The sequence below is a fragment of the Ixodes scapularis genome, unplaced genomic scaffold (assembly GCF_016920785.2).
Source record: "Ixodes scapularis isolate PalLabHiFi unplaced genomic scaffold, ASM1692078v2 PGA_scaffold2__306_contigs__length_199485367, whole genome shotgun sequence".
In the NCBI taxonomy this organism is placed as follows: Eukaryota; Metazoa; Arthropoda; class Arachnida; order Ixodida; family Ixodidae; genus Ixodes; species Ixodes scapularis.
The window spans coordinates 167,089,584-167,103,291 of NW_024609857.1; the positions used below are offsets into that span (position 1 = coordinate 167,089,584).

The window sequence follows — 13,708 nt, forward strand, 5'->3', positions numbered from 1 at the left end:
TTCCCTTCGAAACTGAAAACGCCTCTTTGGGGTATGATATCGGATCATTCTAAAACTTTGGGTTCGAACCGCCACATTTAGGAGGAGGCTAGGCAATTTTCTAGTGAGCAAACGCTGTAGATTTGTTTACATTCCAGCTCCCCTCTGAAATTCATAAATAAAGTAGGGTGGCTCCAAGAAAGGTAAAGAAAACACCCATTTCGCTTTAGGCCCACTAAAGACGGGGCAATTTCGCCCAGCAACTTGACGTCGCAACACCAGCAACACGGGCCGCCCGCGTTCACACGCAGCAACCGAATTGCTACGACTTGCGATCATCATCATGAAATTTTATATTTCTTGCACTATTTAGACGCACAGCTATGCACTAAAAACGTGTTTTTATATCTTTGAATGGTGTTGAGAATACTAACTCATCTTTCTGAAAAGGTTGATTTCCAAAAACATACCGATTCAAACCAGAACCAAGTCTTTAGCTGTCATCATCACCACCACAGGGGTGTCACATGAAAATATTGCGTCCCTGATTGGCCTCTGCCACTTCAAATGTCTCCGAGTTGTTCGAATTGCTCGTCCGTTTCGAGCCAAACCCGATCTCAGCAATTCGTGTCGATCTAGGGAAAGCTAGGGAACAACCCGCCAGCAACCTCAAAATTGCTGGAATAGTTGTCCCATCTGAAGCGGGCCTTACACGTTTAGCACTACTGCACAGGAGATGCAGTGAACTCAAATTAGTTTCATTATTTCATACGAACTCGTGAAAAATGTTTCACATCCATGAAGTTCGTTGCTTGCATACGGGGCATGAACACCTCCAATGAACATCTTTCGTGATCACTCCCCATGAACGATCGTTTTGTGAAAGCACACTTTCAAACCACTATGTTCTTGGCTCAAAAGAAAACAGACTGGTGCAGTAAAAGCGACCACAGAAAAAGGGAAAACATGCGCGGCGAGCGAGCGAGCAACGAAGCTCAAAGACTGGGAAGCGGGAAAGAAGCCGGCGATTGCATCGGGAGTCGTACGAGTTGTCAATCACAAGGTGCAGGCTCCTGCGCAACCTTGACTGTTTCTTGCAGACCTGTCGGTTGAAGCAGTTGGGATTGCCTCATGCCATACCTTAGGCTGTTCTCTTTGGGAGTCACAAAAAGGAACCTCCAATCAGGTTTTCTATCTCGCTTTGCATCCAGGCACGAAGCACTCATTCGCCATCGCCGGCAACTTCTGGAAACCGAAACTGGCCAGAAACAAAACGATAAGCACTGCAGCCCGACGCACACTACCACCGAGGAAAGGACAGTGTTGGATGTGCGCCCCGGTGGCAGGAGATCTTGGCCACGACGGCGCATTGTCAGAGAAGCAGCGTTACTCCACCCTAAGTATTTCTGTTACCGCGGTGGGACTGTGGATTGTACGCTCGGAGGATGTTTATGACAGAGTAAGACGAAGGAGGGAAAGGAACTCTGCTTTGTTCAGGCATGGCCATCTTCTGCGACCCCAAAGTCCGAGCACATGCGGTTGAAAATGATAAATATAACGAAATAAAGCTTCGTTTACAAAAAATGTAAATCTGTTTAGGCAAAAATATTGGAAAGATAGCAGTAGCCCATCCAGGGATTACGAGGTCAGCGAACACGCAGTATCCTGGGGTGGAACCGCGGAATGTACGATCAAAGGTTCTTTCCTTTGTTCATAACTGAGAGCAACTTCGTTGAGGCCGTTTATACCACAATGAGATCATCATGAATACCCAGCCATTCTCCCGGAATGTTGCGACTGCAGTCGGTCGTGCGACGTTTGGGATGGAGGCAGTGGGTAAATGCCGCACATCAACGTTTGTGAAATATGCCATTTGACACTGCGTTATTCTGGCATCATCTGTGTCGGGCAGCAACGCCGCCCTAACCCGCATTGATGCCAGCGCGCTGCACGCGGATGCATGCAGGTATGCACCAGACGAGAGTGTTGAGCAAGAGCCTGTTCCTTGGGATTGATGGGGCAGCCGTCCTGGCCCGACGCCCGAGTATTTGTCGATGCAATCGCTTTCCCTTCGTGGCATTTTTTTGGCCTGCTCGCTCGCTCGCTCCTTGTCGGTTTTTCTATTTTTCCGTCGCCTTTCTTTTTCCTTTCTCTATTCTACCGATGAGCAAAGGCTAGGGAGAGCTGAACAAACATGGCGATTGTGGAAACATGCTTTTACGGAACGAGCGTCCGTGTTATACGAGGTGGATCCACTCTTCGTTGCTCATATGCAAGCGACGGACTTTGTGATAGTAAAACATTGTTTTGCACACAAAATAATTAAACAAATTCGAGTTTCGAGTTGGTTGTCTGTATCTCCCATGCAACCACACTAGATACGTACAGAAAAATTAGTTTTTTTTCATTATCTGAACTTTCTGTACTTACCCAGTGAATCATGTCCCACTCCACTCTTTTATGAATTTCAAAAGGGGGAGGCGAGGGGGTGGCGGCTCGAGATTTTTCAGTAGTTACGTGACACGCCGCCATTTCACGTGGTCACACGGTGCACAGTTGCACCAATTGCGCAAACACAAAGCTCGTAGTTAATCTGACCACGCAAGTCATAGTCGCCAACGACGTAGGAGACGGGGAGTAGTCGCGGCTGCCCTTAAAGCAGCCGCTTGCCGCGGGTCGGTCACAAAACGGCTGGAGCCCTCGCGCAGAGCCGACGCGAGACGTTGCGCGTTCGGGTCGGCACCTGCCCCAAAAGCTAAAGGAGCAAAACGAGCCAGACGGATCAAAGCAGGGAAACACAAACACACTTTCTGCTTCAATCGGCTTCAGACGAACCTTGCCTAGGAAGACACTCTTGTCTAGAGTTTTCGCCCCCAGAAACATTTTGGAGCAATGTTTACGTCGCGAGACACGTCGTAAAGTCAAAGCTAACTCGTATTTCGAGGGTGATGTCTCCTCAAGATAGACGGTTTTGCTCCCAACCGAAACTGTGTCTCGCGACGTAAGTATTGCAGCAAACATATCTCGTTTCGGGGATAATTTGTTTGGCGAGCATCCTGTCTAGGCTCCTAAAGGAATTGCTGTTTGGGGTACGTTGACCATCCGTGCGTGCTGGCAATTTGGTATTTAATCTCCAGAGTCGCGCGCAGCCTTGTCAGGGGAACGAGCACGCGGCATCGAAGCGTGCTTGCCTCGTGCGAGTGCTTGTGCAAAGGGCGCGTTTTGCGGAGCTACGCTTGCGCTTCCTCCTGTGCTGCCGCACACTACTCGCGAGGTCTGAGGTCAGCGAGTCGTCTGCATGGGAGGCGCGTGGAGGAACGAGTACTTTGTTTGTTGGACAGGAGGCAGACACGCAGCCCGTGGCTGCGCCATTCTTTTAACGCAGAATGTGGGTTCTGGAAAACAAGTGACTCATTATGCTAGACACGCGTGTGGGTCAATGAAGTGGTAGAGCCTCGGTGTTGCCTCATAATGATACCGTTCGGACGTCTCGGCCGAGGGACCAAAAGGCCCGACCAGGCTCCTACGGTCGTACGCCCTGCTCGTCGGAAGGGAAAGTAAAACTCGACGTCGGGGCGTCGCGCGACGTGGCGTCATTGGCGACACTTTTTTATCAGATAGGATCCAGATGGGGCGAAATAGGAGAGACTCACTCTGTCAGAGGGCGCGGCTGAGCGAGGCCCGGTGCGTGCAGGGGGCGTGGGGCTGGCCCCTCCCCAGAGCTGCTCGAGCCCTGGCGGCAGCCCGACCCGCACCCAGAGCGCCCAGGGCTCCCCGACCAGCGCCCACAAGGCGTGCCGACCCAGGGCACGCTCGGCCGACGAGAGCTCCAAGAAGCTCGTCACGGTGAGTCCTTTCTCGGGACGGGCCATTGACGCCCATCGATGCCCGACTGCCTCCCCAGTGTGGGCATTATTGTTTGACGGGTCCGCTTCTGCCCCGCTCGGTCATTCGGCGCCGGGGCCTTGCGCGTCCGTCTAGGCAGGCGAGGGTTCTCGGAGTTTAAAACGTCGAGAACTCCCGCGCTACGTAGTGTAACTGACGAGCTACAAGTACCTGGGCATTGTTTTGCAACCTAGTCTGTGCCGGGGACATACCGTAAAATACCCAACATCCGCCCATTTTACAATGAGTGCCCACCCCTCAATTTTGCAACATTAAGACACGAACGACATATCCTTACGTATTGTTGACCTAAAAAGCATCTGTCCCCCAGTTTTTGTTCTCCAAATTTTGAGTGGGCGCTCGCTTGGGATTTTACAGCTCTCTCTGGTGCCACGGGTACTAGAGTTTATCGAAGTGCGGGAGTCATTTTAGGAAACCGAGGTAACCATCGTAATTGCACGGTTATTTTCGTGGGAGTGTCTTTCTTCTGCTTGGCCAGCTTGGAAAGCACTTTACAAGACTACATCAAAATCCCTAGTTTTTCTTTTTAAATTCTTCCTATAGGTTTGTCTAAGAGAGTGGTTCTCAAATGGGGGCCCCGGAAGGCCTTCTCGGGGTCCCCGAGGCCCAAGGCCGTCAGTCAAGCAATAAAACTTGCTTTCTTATTGATGCTGGCTGCCCCACAAATGTAAATAGACCAAACCATGTGCCTTGCCTATTTATATTTATAAAGAGGGGGTTGGAAGGCTGGTGGAAATTATCTAGGGAGAATCGGATGACTTTCAACTAACTCACACAGCTGGGGACAGGCAGAACGGAGGAAACTTGGGACCCTCTTTTGCGTGGCTCTGGCCCAAAGCCTCGGCCCCATCTCCCGGTGGGCCCGGTGCCGAGGTAACGCCGACTACCGTAAGATACCGAGCATCTTCCCATTCCATACTAAGCACCCACCCCAAAATTTTGCAACATCTGAGACAATATGCACGGTACATATAGAGGTAAAATTAATGACCTAAGAAGCGCCGATTTCCCGATTTTCGCGATTATCTTCATATCTTGAGTTGGCGCTTGCTCGGTATTTTATGGTAGGTTTGACCGAAGGAAAATTGGCGACTCCCTCACCGGAGGAAAGAGGCGGGGGGTGATGTTTTTAGCTTCTTTTGCCCAATACCCCCAGTGGTCATTATGGTGGTATCCCACACAGCCCGAGGGCAGTTATGAAATTGCGGAGGGGAAGCAAATTGGCTTAGAAGGGTGAAGTAAGAAATCATACTTTTGGTATCTAATTTGTAGGCTAGGTGGTGCAAGCTACCACCCGTTATAAAGGGTACAGCCATTAGCATCCATCTATGCATAGTTCCACGTGCGAGTATTTACCTGACAGATGGCGCCAGAATGACAAGGCCGACGGTGCCTGGAACGCGCCTCGGTGTTTACCGTGTCCCAAAGAATGGTTCCCGGATTTCTGCTGGACGAGGTCGTATCAGGCCGTTGCCGGCCACGACCCCGGCGGCAGACGACCGTTGCGTTTCGGGTCGCTCTCCGGCGGTCCATGGAAGGCAGCTGTGGGGTCGCCGGCGCGACTTTTTTTGCGTTGCTGGGACCACTTGAGCAGTACGGATTTTGGCCATGCATTGGCCAATGGCTGGTGATGGTCTTTTGGCCAATGGCCAAAGAGTGACCATTCATCGGCCAATGCTTGACCGATGGGTGATGGCTAATGCCCAATGGTCAGAAAAGCCAATGACTGGCCACTGTCTGGCCACTGGCCAAACATTGCCCGCTTTCGGCTTGTGATTGGCCAAACCTGTGTTGTGAGGACCAGTTAGGGTGAGCGGAATTTTCCGTATGCAGCAGCAGAAGCCCACCCGGGAGTCCATCGAGGACTGGGAGATCCTGCCGGACGAGATCCTCACGGGGCCACGGATAGGCTCGGGCTCCTTCGGTACCGTCTACCGGGGACACTGGCACGGTGGGTCTGCGTCGGGAGAGGCCGGGCGCTTTGTCCGCTTTCTTTAATCGCCGAGTTTCGCCGCCGTGGGTGTCTTTCATACCTATATCGTGGCCCGGCAAGTTTAATGGGGAATCGGCGTTGTCACATCGTTACGTCTCAGTGTTCTGCGACATGTCGTGTCGCGATTTTCTCGTTAGGTATGCGAGTCCCCTAAATTTAAATGCGGCGGTGTAAGTGCCGCATTTTGAAAGACTTCTCGTCCTCGTCCTCACTGTTTTATACTTTCAAGTTTTGCATCTATTAACCAACACGCTCGTTTTCAGTTGAAACTACGTGCACCCGTGTTCCCGTTCGGAACGCCACAGTTTTCCCGCGAGACGAGGGAATTTCTATTTTTTCTCGAAAGTTTGAGTTATTTGCCCAGTCACTTCAACAACATGTACTACCGAGACCCTGGAACGTGGAGAAGGTGACTCCTCTGCACAAAGGCGGTGATAAACATAACTTTAACTAGCATTCCATGAAAAATCCTCGAGCCTGTAATTTATTCCAGTCTTATTCGTTTTTTGTATTCAAGTTATTTTTTCACCTCTCGTAAACTTTATTTGTGTGAAAACCAACTTCTAATTTTTACCTTCACGCCACTCTACTGGAACTTCCGGGACTTGCTGCATATTCCTCGATTTTGTAAAGCTTTCAACGAAGTTCCTTACTCGCTTCTTCTCCATGAACTTTGTAACCTAAACATAGATTATAATGTACTCGCTCGGATACAATTGTTTCAGACAAGCCGCACCCAATTTGTTTGGACTAACTTAACCAATTTGTCACCCTCGCACGTTGGCTCCGGTGTCCCACGTGGTTCCGTACTCAACCCACTCTTATTTCTTACTTGTATAAACAACCTTCTCACACTTGTCTCCCCTTTCCTAAGCCTGTGTGCTGACAATTGTGTTATTTATAAAGAAATTCTTAATGCTTCTGGCACCTCTGCCCTTCAAACTGATATTAATAATGTCACTCGTTGAATTGGCTCCTGGAACATTTCCAAATGCAGATCTATGTGAGTGTCCGGTCAAGATAACACCTGTCCTTCCTACTGCAGCAATAATTCAATTCTGCTTTCTGTTTCCTCCTATAAATATCTTGCTGTTCATTTAGCCAATAACCTCTCCCAGAATATCCACATCAAAGATGTGACTAAAACCACCAATCAATTACTAGGCTATCTCAAAAATAAACTTTTCGGTAAGTCCTGCGTTTCTAAAGCTTCTTTTATACGAAATTTCATTTTGCTTTAAAAACTGAAATGTGCAGCCTGAGTTGTTCTGCTCGTTTCATTCTTTCAAACTATCATCCCACAGCCAGCATCACCTCTATGAAAGCACCTTTATCTTTACCTAACCTTTGCTTTCGTAGGAAATTATCTAGTTTATATCTTTTTGGCAAGATTTATCACTCTAGTCTCACACTTTGTGAGACGTCATTTCATCTTACATTATCATCAGGAACAAAGCAGCAGTTAAAGGTAGGCATCCCCCGTTGTAACACCTCCTCATTTAACGCCTCTTTTCTTCCTTAAGCCTGAATAGATTGGAATCACCTTAGTCTCAATAGCTGATGCTGCTGATTTTAAAATTGCAATTACTAATTTTCTCGTTGTTCCTTAGCCATTGTTCCTATTTTTAGCCTGGTTTGTCGTTATACACGTATATTTTTTGTCTCACTCCTCTCTGTAATGGGTTCGGGCCCCGAGAGATAATAAACTAATTCACTTGGTGAGCGCAGAATTGTACCTCTCAGCTTAGTGCACGGAGTGAGCGGTTTCCATTGCGAGCAGTTGGTTCGAGGATGGCCTTTGAATTCTAAGGAAGCAATGGGAAAACTGTCTCGCCAACGGTGTTAGGCACCGTACGTACTGCAGGGCTGGTTGGAAGACTAGCCAACACTGGTAATCAAGCGGTGCGTCGTCGCGTGCGTTTGGGCGCATCGCCGGTGCCTCGGAGTGATATGCCGCCTGGACCCGGAGCAGTTTCCCCAAACGTTTTTACGGGAGAGTTTCGCGGACCACCTCGTCACTTCCACAAAGCCTTTTTTCTCGTCAGGCATCTCTGGCCAGTGCCTCTGGCCTTTGCACCGTCTCCCAAGAAAAGGCGGTGAAAAGGAGTGGATGAGCGTAAAACGAAAAGTAAAGGTTTCTAGAGACAAGCTCGTGCCTAGGGAAAAAATTGCGCGTCTCGCATCGGCGATGGAAGGGTGATTCTCCCGAGCGGCACTGTGCGGCCGCTTTCATATGACGCCACGTTCACGAAAGTTTTAACGATTATTCCGAGATTTAACAAAAGCAACGACAAAAGAAAGAACTGGGCCGACAAGCTTTCAACTCCTTTCCTCCGCGTGCGCCGCTAATAGCGTCGCACACGTGGCCGTACATTGCGGGAGGTGCCTCCTCGGAAGGTGGGAAGATGCTGCCGGACGACCGAAGCCCTTCCCTGCCATCTGCGACTGTACTCGCCACCGTCCCAGTGCGTGGTTGCAAAGACGCTGACGGAGCCTCGCTGCCGTTCCCCAACCCATGGCCGCAGTCCGGCCGCGGGGCGACGCAGAATAAAATGTTTCGTAATCATTTTTAGCTGGTATTGACTCGTGTTTCCAACACGGTTTGCTGCCGCCATTTAAAAAGTTTCTCGAGAAGGTCGAGATCGGCAGCGCTCCCCGTGGACCTCAGTGTTTTGCAATGCGCCTCGTAGAGCGGAGAGCATCCGCTGCCGTGCGGGGGGGAGGAGGGCAGTGCGAGAAAAGCTGGTTTTGAAGGCCTCTCGGCGCCGTTGCAGGTCACGTGGCATTGAAGAAGCTGAACGTGACCAACCCCACGCCGGCCCAGTTGCAAGCGTTCAAGAACGAGGTCTCGGTTCTCAGGTGAGGCTCGGGTCGGAGGCCCATCCTCTCTCTCTCTTTTGGAATCCGTTCCGAGGGCCCACAGTGTTGGTAAATCTACAAACTTTTATGCAAATGTGGCGTCGACCGACAGTACATTGTTTGTTGGAATGATTGATGCGTCGCAAGTATATTTTTGTGGCTGTTGCCGCGGGCTGATAATGCACTCCCTTTGTGATTCTGAAGCTTTTTCTAATACAAACGCCTTTATAACAAACTCTGTAAGATTGACGAAATTTTTTGTAGTTCAAGTAACTTGGTTGTAGCAGTCAAGCACAAAAAATATATCGCGCGAAACCCATTTTGTGCTACCTCATATCGACGTGCCTGCACAACATTCAAAGTGTTTTACGAAACAGTAGCCCCACGAGCTTGGAGCACGGGGGGCGAGGGGCTCAATTACCGCTTTTTTTTTTTTTTTTAAATGAAAATTGCACCGGCACGCATTCTTGTAATCACCACTGCGTGACTCAATTTAAAGACACCAGGCGAGTGGCAAAGTTTGTTATCTGCTGCCGAGATACCAGGTGCTTCTTTAGGAAGACTAATTTCCCTCTGCCTAAACTTCCACACAACAAACTTAACTGACTTGTCAAGGTGTCAGTCGCAACAATCACTAAACTACCGACCCCTGATCACGCAGCAAATGTGAGGCGTTCACCGACCGTGTGAATTTGGCCAGTTCCAAATTGGGTGGGGGGCGCAAGTGTCGTTCGCAGTAGGCTTTAGAAGCTCCTCCACTGACTGCTCTTGTAGGAGCGGTCCACGTCGGCGCTGCCGTAGCAGAATCGGCTGTGCTTTCAGCACGCGACAACTGCAGTGTGCGGTGCAACGAGGAGCGAAGATAGGGAGAGGCGCACAACCGAGCCCACTGAGCCCTTTTTCGCATCTGTCCAGCGCAAAGAGAAGGGCCACTTTTCATTCTGTGCGACTCTGCTGATTTCGCTTAGATTTTGGCATCTCAGGTAGAGTGACGGGTCATTTTTCTCGGCCGCATTTTATCGCTCCAAGGCGGAACAATTTGGGGCTCGGATTGAGCAAGATTAGGAAACTTGGATCCCGGCGAAGGTCGGCTCTTCGGTCAAAAAAAAAATGCCAGGACAGCATAAAAAAGTTGCGACTGCCCATGAAAATACTTTTTTAATGTGAAAGGTGTCCCATGGAACGAGCCGACGTCATCAGCTTTGAAGCCGTGCCAAACGGCACCTAAAATCCTTTCTCCAAGTGCAGCCAGCTCCCAGCTATAAAACCACGCGAAACGCCTAGACAAGGGCACCTAGTTTCCCCGATCCCAAAAAAGCGGAGTCAGGGGTGGAACGGCTGCTCCATTTGCGTCATTTTGCGCCAGACACATTTGTCTGCGCCATCCTGCGCCATTTTGCGGAACTGCACCACAGCCAATACCTCACACCATTAATGCACCAAATCGCAAAACGCGCGTCAAAAGAATTGTATTTTGTCTTGGTTTCGGTTTCTGTCGACTCGATTGGCAACAATGAGCGCGCTTGGTCGGCCTTGCAATCCTTTGTTCTCTTTAATCTCCCTGTGTATCCCAAGTCGGAAGTGCGCGAAAAAAACTCGGGGGTCGATTCCAACCGCTATAATACCTGCGACTGGATTGTTATTCTTCAACCATCAGTGGTTAAGCAAGTCGGCCGAAGTGAGGTCGAGTCGGCGTCAGATTGCCTGAGGCTTTGCGGCCAGGGATCCAGACGTCAGCCAGTTGAAAACAAATGAGCAAAAAATTCCTCTTAGTACTTAATCGTAAGAAGTTGGAACCGCATTTCCGCAAGATAAATCTTGATAAATAAGGAACCGGAAAAATGATGTGCATGCTTTCGCCTTCACAACTCGTAAGAGGTGCTTAGGTGTACCTCGAGCCTTTTCTACATAAACAGTAATGCACAAATTTGATGCTTATTTTTTATTCGACAGTTTATATACAGTCAAGGTGAATCAGCTGGGCTAGAAACCACTGCTAAAACGAAGACGCACGACAGCAGGGCTAAAAGGAGCCATCATAATGCCAAAAGTAGGGCCGAGTTGGGACACTCAGTTTGTGCTTGGTATTGAGCTGCAACCTGCACTTTGCGTTCATCGACGCCACTGCAAAAAAGTCACGTTGGCAATTTTTATCAAGTTACCTCTTCACGACCCCACACACAGCCTGTCACAGGATAGCCACACACAATTTGAGAAACACTGCCTTAAATTAACGCAAAAACTTTTAGAATAAGCGCGCTTGACCTCCTAAATTTGCGTACCATTTTCTAGTGGTAACGATTTCTTGCACTAATAAAAATCAAACGAACTGGCAACGTCCAGCGTAAAATGCGTAAATTAGGCCCAAACCGATGGTACAGTGGCCGTAAACTGACACCGCTATACCATCGAAGCACCTTTGATGGTAGTAATCAAGAGCATGAGAGCAACTGACACGGTTTTCTGTTTTTAATCGAGGAATGGGCACTTAGAGAAAATAAAATAACCATGGAAGGTTCATGTGCGCCAGTGACGCATGTTTGGTGCACACGGTGCGGTACCAAACATCAATGTTGCCACCGCAGGTTTAGCGAGCTACCACCGAGCACGTCTTGCCCGCCGGACACAATTTACCCATCCTACTGCGGTTGCCCATCGCTTGCTAGAGGTTGCCAACGGAGAGGCTGGAAAAGCAGGCGCAATCAAATTTGGAGGTCAGCTATGGCGATATTTTACCAGGGTGTCTAGCGATTGGGAAAACTGGGAATTGTTAGGGAAATTTTAATTACTGGGAAAAATTGGGGAATTGTCAGGGATATTATGAAAGATCGAGCCCAGTCAGGGAAAATGAGCCAGAAACGCCATTGAATGCCCTGAGCAAAGACGCAAGGACTTGGGGGCAGAAAAATGGGCAATAAATTCTGCTTAGAGAGAAGCGCGGGCTCTGCTCACCCGATGTAGAGCGTGCTACCCGATGGAAAGGGAACAGCTGACAAATCCAGTCCAAGTCTTGGATTGGATTGAGGGCACAATACTAGGCTAGATCCAGTTAGATCTACTAGATTTAGTAACAAATGGGAAAGTCACATACCCCAATCAAATCGAAGCCTTAAGCCGAAAGTATCCGAAAGTGTTGATCTGGTGGCCATGCTGCCATTTGGTTATTGGCGTGTGGTTGAGCATCATGTTTTCATTGTGTTTCCAGAAGTGGCCTCTTCACTGACGATGTCGGCGGCAAGAAAGTACTCGTTTAATCCGGACTGGACGAACCCGAATATTTCGGAATATGCAAGTTGGATTAGGCTCGTGCAAAATGATCTTCACAGTGTTCAATGCTCAGTGCCTTGTGTTGTAACAATCTTATATATTTAACTGCCTCTACAGTGGTCAGGGAGTTTCACCTGAAATTGTCAGGGAAAACTTAGAAAAGTCGGGGAATTTCAAAATAATAATTTGCTGGACAGCCTGTTTACGATAGTCCCCCGGCAGTGGACGTGAGACCGTTTTTGGCTGCCGCAGGAAGACGCGCCACGTGAGCATCATCCTGTTCATGGGCTGCGTGTCCCGGCCCCAGCTGACCATTGTGACCCAGTGGTGCGAGGGGTCCAGCCTCTACAAGCACCTGCACGTCCTGGAGTCCAAGTTCGAGATGCTGCAGGTCATCGACATCGCCCGCCAGACGGCGCAGGGCATGGAGTGAGTGCCTCGGGACGTTTGGCGAATGCAGAACGGGTCGAGGGCTGGGATCCCAAGGAAAGGAAGTGTGTAACGCATACCTCGGTTGACATGGAATTCAATGGCAAAACAATTGCTCACGTTACGTTAAGTACACCTACCTCTGCGAATACCGAAGGTTGCTACCGAACCAATAAGGCATCCGAGAACCACTAAACACGACGTAAGCTCGTTAAAGCATATTTGGCAAGAGCCGAGTCTTTAAAAGCGAAAAAGGCCACGCACGATTGTAATTTTGGGTTTTATAGGATGTTTCGGGTGCATACATTGGAGTTCGCACCATAAAAAGATGACCCCGAAATCCACCTTGGTGTCCCCACTTTTTGCGACAGTACTTATGGTCATAACCGAATCTAAGCTTAGTAAAAGAAGTATCAGTCCCGCGTTAATCCACGATAGAGTAAGTGCGATAGCTGCAATATGTCGAGACGAACTCGTTGGTTCAATTGGGTTTGTTCTCGTGTACCTCACAGTTCTCTCTGCGGCAAACAACGAGATGCGCATCTTCGAGCATCTCGCAACGAGCGCAACACTAGCATGCGGCGAGCCAAGACCCCCGCGTCTGCCGCCTTACTTTCATCAAGGCTCGCCGCTTGGCGCTGCCTAGGGATCCACTAACCACGACTCTAGGTTGTATGGATGGATGGATACGGCTGAACTCTTTCAATTGGGCGGCAGCTTGCTCCACCTAGCCGAAGCTTATCATTTCAACGATGAACTCTGATTAAATTTGAAATTAATTAAGAATGACAAATTCTATCGCGACATGGCAGCAACTGCGGCCCTCTGGGCGGCACTAGGTACTTGAGACTCATACTCACGTTTGAAACCGTACAATAAAGCGGTTTGCCAGTGTGGTGGCGTAGCTCCGTGGACCCAGATTCGATTCCCAGGGCAGGCGATCTTCTTTCGAGCAGATATTGCAATGGTTGCCGTACGCCCTGTTTTGCCAATTACAACATTACAACTACAATGGACGTCATTTGCAGTAGTGGGAAGAGCCCGTAACAGCGCCGTAAAAACAAAAATTATTCATGCATGGCCGATTTCTTCCTTAAAATTAGTATGAAAGAGCAGGCTAGTTGGTATTTGACAAGGAGCAGTGGAAATCGGCTGGGCACAAAAAGCAGAGAGACATTAAAAACGAGTCTTGTGCCGCACAATCTCAAAAGAGGCACAGCATATACGCATTGCTTAAGGTAACGATATTTCAAAATGTTTCTCAAACTTGTAAAG

General features: G+C 49.2%; 1 protein-coding gene across 4 annotated transcripts in view; it reads left to right on the forward strand.

Moving 5' to 3' along the window:
* LOC8037688 (raf homolog serine/threonine-protein kinase Raf) overlaps positions 1–13,708 on the forward strand; it is a 120,989-nt gene that overhangs the window by 95,663 nt on the left and 11,618 nt on the right. For 3 of the 4 annotated variants that reach the window (XM_042292101.1, XM_029972481.4, XM_029972494.4), the window contains 4 exons: positions 3,674–3,825; positions 5,719–5,836; positions 8,653–8,737; positions 12,257–12,433. In XM_042292101.1, coding sequence (XP_042148035.1) covers positions 3,674–3,825; positions 5,719–5,836; positions 8,653–8,737; positions 12,257–12,433 — 532 coding nt within the window. The remainder of the gene's footprint in view (positions 1–3,673; positions 3,826–5,718; positions 5,837–8,652; positions 8,738–12,256; positions 12,434–13,708) is intronic. The other variant, XM_029972489.4, reaches the window with a different exon arrangement.